This window comes from Caretta caretta, chromosome 3 (genome assembly GCF_965140235.1).
Source record: "Caretta caretta isolate rCarCar2 chromosome 3, rCarCar1.hap1, whole genome shotgun sequence".
NCBI lineage: Eukaryota > Metazoa > Chordata > Testudines > Cheloniidae > Caretta > Caretta caretta.
The window spans coordinates 77,354,226-77,373,852 of NC_134208.1; the positions used below are offsets into that span (position 1 = coordinate 77,354,226).

The following is a 19,627-nucleotide window of genomic DNA, read 5'->3' on the forward strand; positions in this document are numbered from 1 at the left end:
AATAGGGTTGTTGTTAGCCTCAAAAATACAAACAAATCCATGACAAAAAATGAACCCCTCCCTACACACACTTTTTTCACTAAAACTAAGAGAGTTGGATTTCCACTATTGCATGGAAATAATGAAAATTTATATTAGCAAGACTAGTTCAAACAAATCTTTAAGGAAACAAAACAATAAGGTTTCTAGTTATAACTTTACCTGTGTGAGGTGGATGTCTCTCTGGTAGAATCAGATGCTGAAAATTTATGATACAAACAGCCTCTGCTCCTAACCATCTATCAGATACAGCTCGAATGTAATATTGGGAAGGCAAAGGTTCAAAAATAGGGATTGTGAACACCAGCTGCTGAACTTCTTTAGGAATGACCTGATGTAAACAAAGAATAGATAATCATTTTTTAAAAGTGTGACAAAGTTCCTCCTCTACCTTGGTGGGTCTTGCGCTTATTGGCGGATTTGCTCACCTTGGAGCTTCAGGGCAGCCCTCAGCTTGGCCGTTTTTCTGAACCCACAGTCCAGGTCGACTCCTCCTGTGTCTGACCAGGAGTTGGGAGGATTTGGGGGGAACCTGGGCCTGCCCCCTACTCCGGGTTCCAGCCCAGGGCCCTGTGCAATGCAGCTGTCTAGAGTGCCTCCTGGAACAGCTGTGAGACAGCTACAACTCCCTGGGCTACTTCCCCATGGCCTCCTCCCAACACCTTCTTTATCCTCACCATAGGACCTTCCTCCTGGGTCTGATAATGCTTTTACACCTCAGTCCTCCAACAGTCCATGTTCTCACTCTCAGCTCCTAGTGCCTCTTGCTCCCACCTCCTCACATGCACACCACAAACTGAAGTGAGCTCCTTTTTAAAACCCAGGTGCCCTGATTAGCCAGCCTTAATTGATTCTAGCAGCTTCTTATAGATTCATAGTTACTAAGGTCAGAAGGGAACATTATGATCATCTAGTCTGACCTCCTGCACAACGCAGGCCACAGAATTTCACCCACCCACTCCTGCGAAAAACCTCTCACCTATGTCTGAGCTATTGAAGTACTCAAATCGTGGTTTAAAGACTTCAAGGAGAAGAGAATCCTCCAGCAAGTGACCTGTGCCCCATACTACAGAGGAAGGCGAAAAACCTCCAGGGCCTCTTCCAATCTGCCCTGGAGGAAAATTCCTTCCGGACCCCAAATATGGCGATCAGCTAAACCCTGAGCATATGGGCAAGATTCACCAGCCAGATACCACAGAAAATTCTTTCCTGGGTAACTCAGATCCCACCCCATCTAACATCCCATCACAGGCCATTAGGCCTATTTACCATGAATATTTAATTACCAAAACCATGTTATCCCATCATACCATCTCCTCCATAAACTTATCGAGTTTAGTCTTAAAGCCAGATAGATCTTTTGCCCCCACTGCTTCCCTTGGAAGGCTATTCCAAAACTTCACTCCTCTGATGGTTAGAAACCTTCATCTAATTTCAAGTCTAAACTTCCCGGAGGCCAGTTTATATCCATTTGTTCTTGTGTCCACATTGGTACTGAGCTTAAATAATTCCTCTCCCTCTCCGGTATTTATCCCTCTGATATATTTATAGAGAGCAATCATATTTTGATTAGCTGCAGATGTTCTAATCAGCCTGTCTGTCTTAATTGTCTCTAGAAGGTTCCTGATTGTTCTGGAACCTTCTCTGTTACCTTACCCAGGGAAAAGGGACATGCTTAGCCTGGGGCTAATATATCTGCTTTCTATTACTCTCCTGTAGCCATCTGGCCCGACCCTGTCACAACAGCTAAAACAGTTTGCCATACTTTCACAAGCACGGGCACCACAAGGAAATAAAGTACATGCACAACATGAAGCACAGTATGTTCATGCATGTGTGTAGAAAACATAGATAACAGGTAGATGATCCCTCCCTTTTCAACTTTAGGAGAAGATTCTACTTCCATTGGCTTCAAAAGGGGCAGGCTCTTGGCCATTAAGTTATTTTATGTATCTGTTGGGATGGAACAGCAATGAGTAATGTGTATTTACAATCCTAATAAAAAAAAGCATTACAGATTTGATTTTTCATCTGCAAATAACTGTCCATCAGAGAAGCCAGAGAAAGAGGCAAATCCTTTAATGGATTTTATTTTTGTAACAATACTAGTGAACACTCATGTCAAAGACCAATTTTAGCAGATGCATCTAGAACTGAAAGGCAGACAACAGATTTTGAAAATTTGGCAATGTTATTGTATAAATTTCAGGTTTGGGACAACACAGAGATTTATAATAATTATTCCCAAACTACCTGCCAGATTTTTTTTCTTACATGCTTTGAAATTCTGCATAAGGACACAGTTACCTGCTTTTTTTGAATGACAAAATACTCTGAATGATAAATGTGATCATTAGTGGGGTCTTCCACCCAGATCCACCAGGGCTCTCCAACTGTGCCATGCACCTAAAAGAAGAGAAAAGGCTCCCTGGTTACAAGCACTCCATAGACCTCTCAGAACACACTGGATATTTGGGGATATATTTCAGTAAGGCGTGGGTTTACTTTTTACATAGAAAATATGACAAAATCAGGGGAGCAATGTAAAACTTTTGATGAAACCCTTCCATTTGAAATTAGTCATCTATAATTGCACCGGTTTGATACATTATATATAATATAAGCAGGAGTGAATGTTCTGTCTCTGTGGGTTTTTCAAATACTGGGTAATAACATAAGAAAACTCCATGTTTCTAAAACTAACTTGTCTTTTTATTAAGAGAACTATTTTCAGGTGCTGCTACTGCAGCTAGCATTCAAGCCATGTGCACACAGACAGACTTTTCCAAAAACTCTTTCCTCCAGCAACTTGTGATCCTCCCTCCAAGTTCCCTACAGGCTGCTACAGTGGAAATTGTTTTTATTGGACCCCTCTAATCTTTCAGGCAAGAACATCTATGACTACCATCCTCTTTGGGCCTTGCATTAGATGGTGTGTTGTCTTACACACACTCATCCAGGGCAGAAAACGTACAGTTGATGGGTTCATAAGCCATCAGTGACTGCATTTCAATTAAGTACTTGGATATTTACAATTCTGATTTTGCTGGTGCATTTTTAGTTTTATTACGGGTAGGCTTCCCTTGCAGTCAGTTTTTGTGCTGATGACAGCTGCCACTGTCGTCTTCTGGGCAGCTTACCAGCATAGTAGTAGTATGCTGATGAGAAAGCAATTCTTTAATACTTTGTCAACTGTTAAATTTAAAATAATGATTAATTTTTAATGATAATTAATTTAAATCATTGTAGTTATTTACTATAATAAAGTTTCTTTCGTAATTAATGATAAGCTCACTGGATACAAACAGAGTCACAGCAAAGCAAAAAAGGCAGTAACATTTTCAGGATTTGATTAATACAAATATATGTATTTACATTTTAAGAGCTCCATAGTACAAACTGACACAATGTTTGTAATGTTTCCAAAGCAACCATTAAGAGATATTGTGTCAAAGGTCACAGCAATAAGCTTGGGCAAAAATCTATTTTCCCTAATGCTTCCTCTTTCCAAGTATAGACCTCTTTGGTATACTTTATGGTTTGCTTTGGGAAGGAACTGCTGTAAATGGATTCAAGTTAAAGAACAAGCGTTAAACTGTTTTGTCCTTAATGATATATTGGCTCATCAGTACTGAACTTTGTATTGGTAATACTGATGCAAGATAGAGACTCAGCTAAATGTTTCAAATTATCTCCTTTTGTAATATAAAACAGTACATGTACAAAATTAAGTCACCAAAATTAGTTGGTGCAAGATTAGGTTAGGAATTCATTCAAAGATATTTTTGTAATCAGTCAAGGAAGTGAATAGAAAGAAACTGCATGTTATTTTGATCACCACTCCTTCTATTCACAATCTAAGACAGAAAAGCTTTCCAAAAGAAAAAGTAAAAGCCCTTATGACCAGGGAAAACAATTTTTAAAAAAGGGTGTAAATCTATTTTTAGAACAAAAGTCTACTATATTCACTTTGTGGTCAAGATCAATTTGATACGTGCACTTTTTTGCTTAATAAAAGGGGTAGGCTTTGAAAATGGAGTTCTAGAACCTGAACCTTAATCCAAGAACAGGTGTTTAGTTGCTAGTTTTCAGAAGTACAACCTCTCCAATTTCATAAAGGTGGAAGAGAATGAGATATATGTGCCTAACAGAGAAGAAAAGCCTGTTTGTGCCCAAGGCCTTATCTTCATGGAAGAGTTTTACCTTATGCCCATATAACAGCTCCATGTGGGCACTATTATTCCATTATAAGACTGTCTTTTCTAGTTTAGCTTAAACTCTTTCCCAAGTGACATAAGCTAAACAGAATAAAAGTGTCCACTTGGGGGGCGATGGTGGTATCATACAGGTATAACAATATTAGTTTAAATTCTCACCTTGTTATATTGCCTGTGAATATAAGTTCCAGCTTATATCCATATAATTTTCCTATGTAGACAAGTCCTTACACATTGGAGCAGTTTACAAATGTAAATGTACAAATTTTCCCACTATTAACATCTGTTCCTTAAACAATCTTTTATGAAGTTACAAAAGAGTGTAGTCTTATTTAAGTTAACTTGAATGAGAAAAGGATACTTTCTTTAGATATATTCTTCCATAAGCATCTCAAAATTAATTCGTCTCTGTAGATCACATTGTCTTTATAAATAGTTAAAATGACCTTTTTACATTATCCAAATAGCTAAATTCTCACTATAATCTTCACCTTAATTACTGAAAGCTGGAAGAGCGCTTTTCCCCACTCCCTTCTTAATTTTTACCTGATCATTCCACTTGAAGTCAGGAGTGATGTTCAGCCTAACACGGAGTACAGTACGTGTAATTGGCTGAATAGCTGCTTCCATTGTAATGGAGGGAATTTGATGGACACATTGTTTGACCTTTAACCCAATATGCACATGACGCAACATGTGACCTGCAAAGAAAACACCAGGTGAAACAAATGTAGATTTACAGGAAAAATAATACAAATCAGACTTTTAAATAGGGTTTTAGAGAGGAATGTTATTGCTTGCTTGTTTTGTGTGTAAATGACTCTCTTGATCTGGTATGTTGGAATATTTTGTAATACTTAATTTGAATTAGCAATTTACAGCTCAGAAAAAGACATTATTAACTCCCCTGCTGGCTTTTACCAATGGGTCAAAATAACTATTAAGAATTCATGCTGCATAATTTGCTATTTCAAGATAGTTTCCTTTTTCTTCTATGACTTTTTGACCTGCTAGTTAGAAAAACATATAGTCTCTTCTATACACATAAATACTAACCCATGAGGTGATATGATTTTGTTTAAGTTGATTCTTGACTACTTAAGTTGCATCAATATGAGGCACTTAAACTGATAGCTATGCATGGGGGTTGCACGAATTTAACTAAATTGATATGTAAATGGATTTAGTTAAAACTGTATAATGTTATCACGTAGACTAGGCCTTACTCAAATTAAAATTGATCTAGTTAAAGCAAGGCAAACTCCTCATGTAGACACAAGCAGGTTTAACCCTTGCTTAAATCAGTTAGCTCACATCCGTAAATTAAGTGCATCTACATTAAGAGTGTGCACCATTTTAACTAGATTGATTTTAAATCAATTTCTTTAAATGGGTGCAACTTTTCCAGTCCCGAACTGCCCTTATTCTACTTATAATGTCAATTTTTTTTTTTTTTTTACAGGCAAAAGCAAAACTTCCGAAGGCATATAAAATATTGATGTTCCTACAGTTCAGTTAGCTCAATAAGACTATACAGGCAGATCAGTTCTACAATGTGATGCATGTCGGTGAACCCTTGAGTCTGTGTGAAGACCCCATGCGGGTCTATACAGTGATCTGCCTGCACACGTCATTGCAGAATTAGGACCCATCTGCTGTGATGGTGGTGGTGTTATTTTAGAGTTACAGCAAGAGAATGTTAAAAGAAAAATCTATGACTTCTGTGACTTCTCAAAATTTCAGAATCATACAATCTGCTAACCCAAGGAATTGGCTGCTTAAAAATAGGCATTTTTAACTAAAAGAAGTATAAAACTTACTTGATTCGACAAAGACTTAAAATACTTTTTCAGAGAATACGACAATCAATTAAACTGTAAAAAAAAAACCTTCCCGTCAATTTCCAGGGGAAGACGCTTGATTTTCATTACCTCTTTTGTTTCAATGTGAAGGCTTTTTATTTTTTTAAATGAACTTGTTTTTGTTTAATTTTTAGGCAGACTGGATCCAGGATCTGCACATAAAGTGCAGCATTTATTCCTACTGAATCATAGAAATTTAAGGCTAGAAAGGACCTCAAAAGTTCATTAAGTCCAGGCCCCTGTAATGAAGCAGGATCAAGTACATCTAGACCATATTGACAGGAGTTTAACTATCCTATTCTTAAAAATGTCCAATTATGGAAAATCCTTATAGTTGGAAAGTTTTTCCTATTATCCAACCAAAATCTCCCTTGACCCTATTACTTTCTACCTTTCCTACCTTCAGGAGACAAAGAACAATTGATCACTGTCCTCTTTGTAGCAGATCTTAACATATTTCAAGACTTATCAGGTCCCCAATTAATTTTCTTTTCTCAAGACTAAATATGGGCAGTTTTTTTTAACCTTTCCTCACAGATTAGGTTTTCTAATTTTTTTTTTAAATCATTTTTGTTGCTCTTCTCTGGATTCTCTCCAAATTTACCACAGCTTTCCTGAAATGTGGCACCCAGACCTGGGCATAGTACTCCAGCTGAGGCTTTACCAGGGCCAAACAGAGAATCATAGAATATCAGGGTTGGAAGGGAGCTCAGGAGGTCATCTAGTCCAACCCCCTGCTCAAAGCAGGACCAATCCCCAACTAAATCATCCCAGCCAGGGCTTTGTCAAGCCTGACCTTAAAAACTTCTAAGGAAGGAGATTCCACTACCTCCCTAGGTAACGCATTCCAGTGTTTCACCACCCTTCTAGTGAAAAAGTTTTTCCTAATATCCAACCTAAACCTCCCCCACTGCAACTTGAGACCATTACTCCTTGTTCTGTCATCTGCTACCACTGAGAATAGTCTAGAGCCATCCTCTTTGGAACCCCCTTTCAGGTAGTTGAAAGCAGCTATCAAATCCCCCCTCATTCTTCTCTTCCGCAGACTAAACAATCCCAGTTCCCTGAGCCTCTCCTCATAAGTCATATGTTCCAGTCCCCTAATCATTTTTGTTGCCCTCCGCTGGACCCTTTCCAATTTTTCCACATCTTTCTTGTAGTGTGGGGCCCAAAACTGGACACAGTACTCCAGATTTCAGAGTTAACAGCCGTGTTAGTCTGTATTCGCAAAAAGAAAAGGAGTACTTGTGGCACCTTAGACACTAACCAATTTATTTGAGCATGAGCTTTCGTGGGCTACTGCTCACTTCATCGGATGCATACTGTGAAAAATACAGAAGATGTTTTTATACACACAAACCATGAAAAAATGGGTGTTTATCACTACAAAAGGTTTTCTCTCCCCCCACCCTACTCTCCTGCTGGTAATAGCTTATCTAAAGTGATCACTCTCCTTACAATGTGTATGATAATCAAGGTGGGCCATTTCCAGCACAAATCCAGGTTTTCTCCCCCCCCCCAAAAAAACAAAAAAACAAACCAACAACAACAGGAGAGTGGGGTTGTTTTGGGGGGGGGGGGGGGGGGGAGAAAACCTGGATTTGTGCTGGAAATGGCCCACCTTGATTATCATACACATTGTAAGGAGAGTGATCACTTTAGATAAGCTATTACCAGCAGGAGAGTAGGGTGGGGGGAGAGAAAACCTTTTGTAGTGATAAACACCCATTTTTTCATGGTTTGTGTGTATAAAAACATCTTCTGTATTTTTCACAGTATGCATCCGATGAAGTGAGCTGTAGCACACCAAAGCTTATGCTCAAATAAATTGGTTAGTCTCTAAGGTGCCACAAGTACTCCTTTTCTCGTTGCGAGTACTCCAGATGAGGCCTCACCAATGTCGAATAGAGGGGAATGATCACGTCCCTCGATCTGCTGGCAATGTCCCTACTCATACAGGCCAAAATGCCATTGGCCTTCTTGGCAACAAGGGCACACTGTTGACTCATATCCATCTTCTCGTCCACTGTTACCGCTAGGTCCTTTCCTGCAGAACTGCTGCCCAGCCATTCGGTCCCTAGTCTGTAGCGGTGCATGGAATTCTTCCATCCTAAGTGCAGGACTCTGATCACTTTTCTCTCCTCTAAGTGCTTCAGAATTGACTCCTTGAGGACCTGCACCATTATTTTGCAGGGACTGAGGTGAGGCTGACTGGCCTGTAGTTCCCAGGATCCTCCTTCTTCCCTTTTTAAAGATGGGCATGACATTAGCCTTTTTCCAGTCGTCCAGGACCTCCCCTGATCGCCATGAGTTTTCAAAGAATAATTATCTCCCATGTCTTGCATACGCTTCTGTTAATACAGCCCAGAATATTAGCCTTTTTTGCAACTGCATCACATTGCTGACTCTCATTCAATTTGTGACCCACTATAAACCTGACTGCATTCAGCAGCAATACTACTACTCCTACAGCCTACCCAGTTCCTCCCCATTTTGTCCTTGTATATTTGGCTTTTCCTTTCTAAGTGTAGTAATTTGCACTTGTCTTATCTGAATTTCATCTTGTTGATTTCAGACCAATTCTCCAATTTATCAAGATCATTTTGAATTCTAATCTTGTCTTCCAATACTCCAAAGTGCTTGCAACCCCTCCCAGTTTGGTGTCATTTGCAAATTTTATAAGCATATTCTCCACTGCATTATCCATGCCATTAATGAAAATACTGAACAGTACCTGACCCAGACAAGAACCCTGCAGGACCCCACTAGATACATCCACCTAGTTTGACCGTAGGAAACTATTCTTTGAGTATGGTCTTTCAACCAGTTGTGCATCCACCTTGAAGTAATTTAATCTAGACCACATTTCCTTAGTTTTCTTATGAGAATGCCTTGTTACTCTGTACCAGAAGACTTTCTAAAATCAAAATCCATTATGTCTATAGCTTCCCCCTATCCACTAGACCAATAATCCTGTCGAAGGAAATAAGGTTGGATTGTCATGATTTGTTCTTGACAAATCTATGCTGGCTCTCTCTTACTACCCTATTAACCTGAAGTCTTTCTCTATCTCCCATTAGAATAGGATGTGACATTATTGACATAAGCTGGGACCGTATAGATCATTGTTGCAACCAAAGTCCTGTAGCGGCACCAAATCTTGTATAAAGGGGGTCAAATGAGGTGTCTAAGACAAGGTTATGTTTTGCTGGTTATGATTATGCTGTCTATATGTGTGTATCATTTTTATAGTTAAAGTTATGAATATTGTATCTATACTGTCTGTATTTCAAACTTGTGCTATGCTTCTGTGGAACACTCCAGACAAGTTGGTGTCAGCTCTGCCTAGCCTGCTTGATGGCCCATTAAGGACCATCAGCTATACAAGTGACCCATTGAGAGAAGGCAGACTCGCCTTATGACTCAGCAAGGTATGCAGGGACATGCCTCTGGACAGAACTCTGAGGTTTTTCCAGGCCATGTGATGGACAGCTTGTCTTTGAAACAAAGAAAGGAAGACCACATGGCAAGAGAATATAAAAAGCTGCTGCAGCTCCTCCATCTTGTCTTCAATCCTGCTTCTTACCTCTGGAGAAACTTTGCTACACTGAAGCTTTGAACCAAGGACTGAAAGACCCATCCCAACTGTGGATATACTCCAGAGACTTGATTTGAACCTGCAGTTTATTCTATCACTGCTGCAAGCCTGAACCAAGAACTTTGCCATTACTGTATGTAATTGATTTCATTTAACCAATTCTAGCTCTCTTCTATATCTTTTTCCTTTTATGAATAAACCTTTAGATTTTAGATTCTAAAGGATTGGCAACAGCGTGATTTGTGGGTAGGATCTGATTTGTATATTGTCCTGGGTCTGGGGCTTGGTCCTTTGGAATTGAGAGAACCTTTTTTCTTTTACTGGGGTATTGGTTTTCATAACCATTTGTCCCCATAACGAGTGATACTGGGAAACTGGAGTGCCTAAGGGATTTGCTTGTGTGACTTGTGGTTAGCCAGTGGGGTAAAACCAAAGTCTTCTCTGTTTGGCTGATTTGGTTTGCCTTGGTGTGCACAGAAACCCCAGCCTTGGGCTGTAACTGCCCTGCTTGAAGCAATTTGTCCTGAATTGGCACTCTCAGTTGGGTCCAGCTAGAACCAGCATCGTTACACAGGGATGCTGGAAGGGTTTCCCTGCCAGCCAACTCCTCTCTTTTTACTTCAAGTCACCCTGCTACTTAGAAGCGGTGAGGGGGCTCATATTGAAACTAATACGGAGAGGTGCTGAAAACAAGCTACCAGCCTGAAAATGCTCTCTTTCCATATTTCAATGTGGCACTGAATTCTAAATTAAGAAAAAGGATGGCTGGCAGGCCAGCAAATGCTTTCCCTCTCTCTCCAACGTCTTGGAGGGAGGGAGATAGAAAGCAGATAGGGAGAAGGACATTAAATAAGTAACAGCTCTCAGGGATGCACTTTGTATTTTTCCTAGGCATTTATAGGACTATAGGACACCCATTACCACAGTATCTAATCACTAATAATCTATTCCCATGTTAAAATACTAGACTCCATCTGCTTACACACGAAAAGTAGTCCATTTAAAATATAACTATGTAGATTCTATATACATGTAGAAAAATACCTAAACTCATAATTCAATGCTAAGTGCCATTCACACTGAAATTTAGGAGAGTGAAACTCTTTCCATGTCTTTTAATCAAGCATCTTGTGTTCCAGAAAAATCATAGGGCAGTTTTCTTTTAAAAAAAGAGCAGGGCCATATTCACTGCCATATTATACTAGTATTAAGCATTGAAATAATACTGTGAAAGTACAAATTGATTTATTATAATACATAAGGTACAGAAGCTGATCTGAAAAGCCACAGAATACACACACATACATAGATACTACATTTAGTGATGATATAAAACCTTTGGAGATTTCTTTTAAGCACCCGATTTAACTTTGAAAATAAAAACATAGGCCCATATCCTGCACACACTTATGCATGGTGCTTAACTTTGGGACTACTCATATGAATCAAGTACCATAAGTATTTGTGGGATCGGGGCCTTATCTTGGAAGTGATCTGAACACTTGCAGACTGCAAACAAAGGTCATCTGTGGTTGCTGAGTCAAGCCAGTCCAAGACTGAAAAGATGCCAAATGTCTATTTTCACTGTACATTTGGGAACTATTTGAAAATTCCAGTCTACTTTTTTGTAACAGACAGAGTTAAAAGTGCCCCAACCCTGATTATTCTATAACAAAAATGCTGTTAAAAGTATCACCTTGGACCAGAGGCCTGGAAATGCAGACTGAAGGCCAGAATCTAAAATATCCCTCCAAAGTAAGGGTAACAAGTTAAAAAGTATTTAAAATAAAGAAAAATTCTTCTTAACTCTCTCCCTCCGACCCCATCAGTTGGTGGCTAGCTAATGCATAAGCGTTTATATACACCTTCTAATATTGTTTTTATTCCTATAAATGTAATTGTGGATGTCCTCATTACTGATATATATCAAATCCTTTACTAAACTCCATTAAACTCTTGGCTGGAATGATAATCTTGTGGCAATGAACTCCTCAGGTTAAATGAAATTGAATGCGATCATTCAGAAGCAGGCATGAACCACTTATTGGTAGTGTCCTTTGTTATAATTCCCCACTTTCACTCTTTTTCACATAAACAGTATTCAAGTTGTAAGTAACGAAGGACCTGGTTTATCAACTGTCAGAAATCAATGGGATTAATAGTAAGTTCCTACTCAATGTAAAGAGGAGAACACAGAGTTCAATTTTTAAACAGAACATTACTTATTATGTTTTTTACCTATTTCATCTTTCCTCATGTCCTTCATCTTATCTACAGAGAGATTCTTTTCCTCCAGCTTTGCGAGGACTGATGGTGGCAACACTGAGAACTGTCGCAAAGGGTTGGCCCAGCCCCACAGCCGCTTGTCAATGACTTTGCTGAGGTTCAGTAGCCGGTACGTCATTGCAGGCCATCGTTTCCTAAGAGCAACCTCAAAAAGGGCTCGAACAATCCGAGCTGCATTCTACAGAGTGAAACATAGAGACAAAGAAAAATATTAGATTCAGATCAAACATTTTTCATTGGATACAGCATCTATACTATGTTTTTTCCTATCAGACTCCCAAAACAACATATTTTTATTGTTAAGTTTTAGCTAAAATATTCTTGAAAAATTTATTTTTCAGTTTCTACCTAATGATTAATTGCATCTCTTAAAAGTGCTTCATCATTACTTAATGGGATGATGACAGTAAATACATACAATTAAACAATTATTAAAGTTATACTGTTATAGTAAACAGAAACAATTGTTGATAGTAATACTTTTTTTTGTTACAATAACCCTGACCGTGCTCAAAATTTAAAATTGGATATTCATGCTGAGGGGGAACATGGTCTTGTGGTTAAAACCCAAGTCTGGTAGTCAGAAGAAGTAGGTTCAATTGCTAGGTCTACTGCAGGATTCCTGTCCTTGGTTTTGATCATAGTTACACCAGCACTCAGGGGTTTTGCTCACTGTGTCTCAATGACTTCTCAATCACTTTTACTTAGTTTATAAAAATGTTTGCTTTCTTCTTTTATTTGCATTCCCTGCAAACTTAACTTAGAATCTCAACATCAAGATTAATTCTTCATAGACTGTATATAAAAAAATAATCTATCCATCCATACTCATCTAACATGGCAATGACAAATATTTTGCCGCCCATTTCTGCCCAATTACACACCCATGCAAGCCCATTGTTTTCAGTGGGATTGCCTAGGCGTAACTGAGGGAAGAATCTGACTTTACAGTGAGAAATGAGCTAGTAGTTCTGTTGATGACTCACTGAGCAGAATAGCATTCACTTTGTGCTGGCTCTGCAGTGCTAAAAGGAATTTAAAAAAAACCAGGTACTAAAATATTTTGTCACTAAAGCACGCAGTTACTACTCTTCTACTGAGGTAGAAGGAACAATTTTTTTAAAATACAGTAACTCCCTACTTAATGTCCTCTTGCTTAACGTTGTTTCGATCTTATGTCCCTGATCCATTACAGAACATGCTTGTTTAAAGTTGTGCAATGCTCCGCTATAGTGTCGTTTGGCTGCCTGCTTTGTCCCACCAGCAGACCCCGCAGATCAGCACCTTGCCCCCTGCTCCCCACGCCTCCTGCCCATGGCAATCAGCTGGTTTGCGGCATTCAGGAGGCAGGAGCGAAGACTAGGCGCACAGGCTCCCCCTCCCTCCCCACCTCCTGAATGCTACAAACCAGCGGACTGCCGTGGGCAGGAGAGGGAGGGGGAGCCTGCGTGCTGAGTCCTTGCTCCTCTCCCATCCCTCCTGAATGCCGCAAACCAGCTGATTGCCACGGGCAGGAGGCAGGGGAGGGAACGGGGAGGAGCAAGGACGTGGCGTGCAGAGTAAAGGGGGAGGAGGTGGGGGGGAGGGAGAAGAGGTGGGCTAAGGCTGGGGGCTTGGGGGAAGGGGTGGAGTGGGCGGGCTGAGGGTTGAGTCCCCCGCCCCTGGTGCTTGCACAATAGGGGAAGCTGCTGCTGCACAACATGCTTCTCCTAGCCTACGGCACCTTCAGACTCCTTGCCTGCCTCATTGTCTGCAGTGCCAGTGGGCAGGGGCAGTGCCTGTGCCTGCACATCCCATTGCTTCATACTCAGCAATGGGGATTGTAGTATTAAATTGTTTCTTTACAATTGCTTAAAACGTATACCTGTATTCAATTGCTTGTTTAAAATTGTTTAAAATGTATATAATGTCTTTTGTCTGGCAAAAAAAATTTCCCTGGAAACTAACACCCCACTATTTACATTAATTCTTATGGGGAAATTGGATTTGCTTAACATCGTTTCGCTTAAAGTCGCATTTTTCAGGAACATAACTACAATGTTAAGTGAGGCGTTACTGTAGTCACTGTTTGGAGTAGAACTGCAATTTAAAAATTGTGATTCTAAGCACTACCACTCATGTCCTCACGTAAATTATTATACACATTTATAAATTGGGCACCTGCGTATGGGACCACACCACCTGCTTTAAAATGCTACAGTTGAAAGAGACAAATAAAAGCTATAAACTGAAATTGAGAGACCTCTCTTAAAATGATCTTGTTGTACATATATCACAATCTTTATGATATGTATAATGATCTCAGCAAGCCCATGTGTGCTGTAAAACCTGAACACAAGGAAACAAGCGAAGATGGCATGACGACCTTAACTCAGAATATTTATGCTTTTAAGTGTTTAACTCTCATCCTTAATATAATTTAAATACAATTTTTATTATTTCTTCTTAAAATGGTTTGGCAAGATCTGACAGCACAATGTCGGAACATACTATGCTGCTGCTGCTTAATGAAGAGACAGAAATACTCCTAATTGTCCCAAAAGCCACAACCTTATAACCCACTATATACATTTACTATTGGTTGACATATGGAATTGTTTATGAGCGGTGTCATTTGCCTCTTTTAGGGTCCTCAAGCCAGTTAACAGATGCCCTTTTAAGACAAATTTCAAGTGGCCCACTGACTTCCTGGGATGGATCCTAGACTTGTGAAGAAACAGCAATATTCCATAGATTTCCAGTGCTGTGGTATCTATGTGATGACCAAACAACCCATCAAGCTGATGACCACTTGGGGTGTTAAACTGAGCTATCAAGCAAGAGCATGGACTAGTCTGCTATTATTGTGTGGGTGTCAACATAGTGTAGTTCCCCCAACTGTGGAGAGGTCTTCCATAATGTTTGGTATCCCCTTTCAGGTTTTTTAAATTTCAAGTCTAAACACTACCAGACACAATGCACAATCAGCTTGAAGTTATGTTTTGCCACTCTGCAAGATCATTCAGGCTAGTCCCTTTCAAATAAGTGTATGTTCAAATTAAGCAAATGCCAATCTGTATATGACTGGTGAACTTCTAGGGTCAATCTAGCCGTTTAATGGTATGTGGTGTGAACTTAAAGCCAATTCTGACAAGTGTGTATGCAACCTACTTAAGATTTGTAAAACCAATATTAATAGAACATATTCTGGTGTAAACCAATTTTATAATGCTTTGCAAAACAAACATATAAAATTAGAATGCAAGAAAGTTAAATGGATTTACACTTTTTGGTAAATTTAGGAAACACTGAGGTTTAAGGCTAACATCTTGTATGCAACTGCAATCTAAACTATGAAAGATAACAAACAACAGTTAATGGCTACTATACTGGAAAACTAATTCAAACTCAACTAAAAAAGTACAACTTGGCCTCCTAAATTAGCACTTAGCAATTATTTTCCACTAAATCAAACATATTCTGTGTTGAAATCTCAAAAGCTAGTGCTCAGATTTTCAAATCATATGTGCATATATGTTTGAAAATCTGGGCCCACATAGCTATCCATATAGCTGGGTAAATGAAAGATGTGAAGAAAGACAAATGAAGAGATTTTATTTATTTATTTATTTATTTTACCTGTGCAACATATGCAGAGTCTGAAATAAGGGAGAAACTATCAATCTCTCCTCGGCTAATATATGTTTGAAGGAGGATATTTATCTTTCCATAACTGTTCTCTACACCTCCGGGAGCAGAAAGTTCACAGAAATTGTTCAGTAAGGCATCCAGTTCCTCTATTTCTTCTTCTCTTACCTAAAACACAATAAATAAGTTTGAAGAGGTTGGAGTAAGTTGGTAAAAACTTTCACACTAAATTAAATTTCCATTATCTCTTAGAAACATTATTTTAAACAGAGTCTAGTTTTACACACAACCCCCCCCCCCAAAAAAAAAAACAAAAAAAAACCCAAGTCTTCCAGACTGTAGCTAATAGAACTTAATTGAAACTATCTTAATAGTGACACAATTACATTTTATTATTCATCACCATCAATTAAGGTTGCCATTGACACACAGAAATTTGATATGCCACAAAAATTGAATCTTCTGACCCTACCATCCTCCATCTGATGAGATTTCATTTTTTATTTGACCAGAGTAAAACCTCTGTCCATCTGGATTAGGGAAAATTTGAATTAACATTAAATGCATTCATTATAGTCATATAATGTGTATGTAGCATAATATGTTCTTAGCTCAAAACTGTAAAGTACTATGATTCATGATATTACAGTTTTCTCTGTTAATAAGATTAAGTCTTAATACAAGTAAAGAAATATTCATATCTACAGTTTGAATAATGCATAGCATTTTACATTCTCACTGATGAGAATGCAAAACACACCATAAATCTACTGAGACTGACAGTCTCAGTCTAAAATTTATTTAAAGACAGTAAATGTTTGGCCCCTACAGGGAACCAGTTGGGGGCCATTTCCATCAGGCCCTGACTACCTGACATCCAGAGGACTCAGAGAGTAGGGTTAAAAGCCGCACTCATTCTCCAACCACTGGTTATGCATTTTATGGACCTGATACTGTGGATTAGGGTCTACTTCCATTAGAAGTGTCCTTCTGGATGAAGTGATGCAATCTTACCTTGATCTGTTCAAATTCTTCTGCCTTAGATACTATAGCAAGAATATCACCTTCTGTTTTGTGAGCATCAAAATGTTCATTGAAAGTCTATCAAAAATAAAATGATTTCATTTACTGTTAAAAATAAAAATGCAAAAACAATGATTTTGACCTACCAACTTAAAATTAAAGACAATTCTGCTTTCAGTAACAACTCAAAGAAGAGAGTCTCTAAGATTTTTAAAAGTAAGTAGGTGTCTTGGTTATTGGATACCCAGCTTCAGACGACTTAAAGAGGACCAAATGTTCAGAGGGCCTTCTCTGCACTTTCCTAAAAAAACAGCTGCTTTTAAGTTGTCTCGAGTTGGAGACCCAAAAATGGAGGCAACCAAAATCCATAGTCACTTTTGAAAATCTTGTCCACACTATGTTCGAATGTGTATGATAAATGCCTAACTAAAGAACGATACAACACATTTTCAACTCCCAGGCTCCAATGGAGCAGGAACAGTTTACACAAGCTTCAGTGCACTAACACTTGCCTGTATGGCACTGATAAATTCTATCACATGAATGACAAGGTTATAGCATTTTCACCCCACAGAAACATTTCTGTTAGTGGGCTCTGTGCATGCAAATCCTATTTCCTGCAAATGGACATACAGGTGATAAGATATCTAAGTCTTAGGAAGGGGCAGAGAATGTAGAAATCATCACCCAAAACCAAATCTGACCAAATCAATGCTGCTGAGCTTTCCCTATTGCCATATGCTCAGACAGTTTCTTTTGTAACCATGATTTGAAAAAGATATCAGTGTTAAATTGGCTACATGACCTATAAAATCTTCTCATGACCATTTTATATAAAGGGTTAAAAAGAGAGAAGTATACCAGAAGTAGAACAAGTTGTTGTACCTCAATAGTATTATACTTAATATAATAGTGGCTGGCAATTCTGCCTAAATCTGTTGAAGAAAAAAATCCAGTTCTCTCTTCAAAACGAATCATGCGGGCTTTGTCTAGCTTTCTGCCAACTTCAATCACCAGTTGTTCTCTGTGCTTCTCTAGCCCTGGATCCATCTAGAGACCATGAAAAAAATACAAAAGTGACAAATGAGGCATTTCACCGAGATAATTCAGCTTTTCTAAAAGCCAGAAACAAAATACAGTTGCAAAACAAATAAAATAAGGCCATGACTATCACACCAAGAGTTAGTTCAGTCCTTATTAATACCAGTTATACTGACGATAAGTTCACAAAAAGCTGCTACACACACCAAACATGAATAAAAATGAGAAAATGCAGCCGATATACTGGTCCATCATCAAAATTATACTATATTTTAACAACAACAAAAAAACAACAACAGGGAAGTTACTTGACCCTGGATAGTTATAGCACTGAAAGACTAATGGTGGTGTTGCTGTATTTATTACTAAAATATAGTTCTGGCTGACTTGCTAGCCCATAGCTGGGTGTCCAGCACTGGTTGCCCCTGCCTGCTGTGTCTCTGTAGTTAGACTCCTCATGGCTGCATCTCTATAGTTAGGAATGCTGAAGGACTTCGACAATAGAGATCCTGCCTAGAATGGCTCTTACCAAATAAGACAATTTCAGCTCCCAAGCACCTGCAACTTCAACAGCAGCTCAGTTGCCGCTAAAAACAGTAGCCTCCTGGCCACTACAAGAGACTGAACAGGTCTGGACTACTCATGTGCATAAAGTTAAGCATGCGTCTGCAGGATCAATGCCCTAATCAGAAGAAAGCTCAGTTTTTTCTTATGTTGATATTTTTAATGAAATATTCAAAACTGAAATGGAAGAGAAAAAAAATCACAAAGTCCAAATATGGGCTGTCGACAAACTGTTGAAAAGGACGTTATTTTAGAAACTCTTTAATCCGTTATATAATTCATCCTCTTCTTTATTTCCCCATATTCCTAAGTAGCAAGGCCTTTCCTTCAGAATAACTGATATACATTTTTATTTACAGTTTTCCTAATCTGACTCAAAAGGAAAGAGACAGGGATTCTCCAACAGTTAGAAGAATCATAGACTTTAAGGTCAGAAGGGACCATTATGATCATCTAGCCTGATGACCTGCACAATGCAGGCCACGGAATCTCACCCACCCATTGCTGTAACAACCCCCTGACCTATGTCTGAGCTACTGAAGTCCTCAAATTGTGGTTTAAAGACTTCAAGATGCAGAGAATCCTACAGCAAGTGACCCGTGCCCCACGCTGCAGAGGAAGGTGAAAAACCCCCAGGGCCTTTGCCAATGTGCCCTGGAGGAAAATTCATTCCCAACCCCAAATATGGCGATCATAAACCCCTAAGCATGTGGGCAAGACTCACCAGCCACACACCCAGGAAAGAATTCTCTGTAGTAACTCAGATCCCACCCCATCTAGCATTCCATCACAGGCCACTAGGCATATTTACTGCTAATAGTCAAAGATCAATTCATTGCCAAAATTAGGCTATCATACCATCCCCTCCATAAACTTATCAAGCTTAGTCTTGAAGCCAGATATGTCTTTTGCCCCCACTGCTCCCTTTGGAAGGCTACTCCAGAACTTCACTCTTCTGATGGTTAGAAACCGTTGTCTAATTTCAAATCTAAACCTCTTGATGGCCAGTTTATATCCATTTGTTCTTGTGTCCACATTGGTACTGAGCTTAAATAATCCCTCCCTTGTATTTATCCCTCCGATATATTTATAGAGAGCAATCATATCTCCCCTCAGTCTTCTTTTGGTTAGGCTAAACAAGCCAAGCTCTTTGAGTCTCCTTTCATAAGACAGGTTTTCCATTCCTGGGATCATCCTAGTAGCCTTTCTTTGTACCTGTTCGAGTTTGAATTCATCCTTCTTAAACATGGGAGACCAGAACTGCACACAATATTGCAGATGAGGGCTCACCAGTGCCTTGTATAACAGTACTAACACCTCCTTATCTCTACTGGAAATACCTCGCCTGATGCATCCCAAGACCGCATTAG

At 39.1% G+C, this 19,627-nt stretch overlaps 1 protein-coding gene across 1 annotated transcript in view; it reads right to left on the bottom strand.

The window, feature by feature from the left end:
* The window catches only part of ASCC3 (activating signal cointegrator 1 complex subunit 3), a 514,213-nt gene that overhangs the window by 123,339 nt on the left and 371,247 nt on the right, over nt 1–19,627 (bottom strand). Inside the window, exons 18-24 of the mRNA XM_048844924.2 lie at nt 17,538–17,702; nt 16,644–16,730; nt 15,621–15,797; nt 11,955–12,180; nt 4,803–4,957; nt 2,347–2,445; nt 202–370 (exon numbers count right to left, since the gene is read on the bottom strand). Coding sequence (XP_048700881.1) covers nt 202–370; nt 2,347–2,445; nt 4,803–4,957; nt 11,955–12,180; nt 15,621–15,797; nt 16,644–16,730; nt 17,538–17,702 — 1,078 coding nt within the window. The remainder of the gene's footprint in view (nt 1–201; nt 371–2,346; nt 2,446–4,802; nt 4,958–11,954; nt 12,181–15,620; nt 15,798–16,643; nt 16,731–17,537; nt 17,703–19,627) is intronic.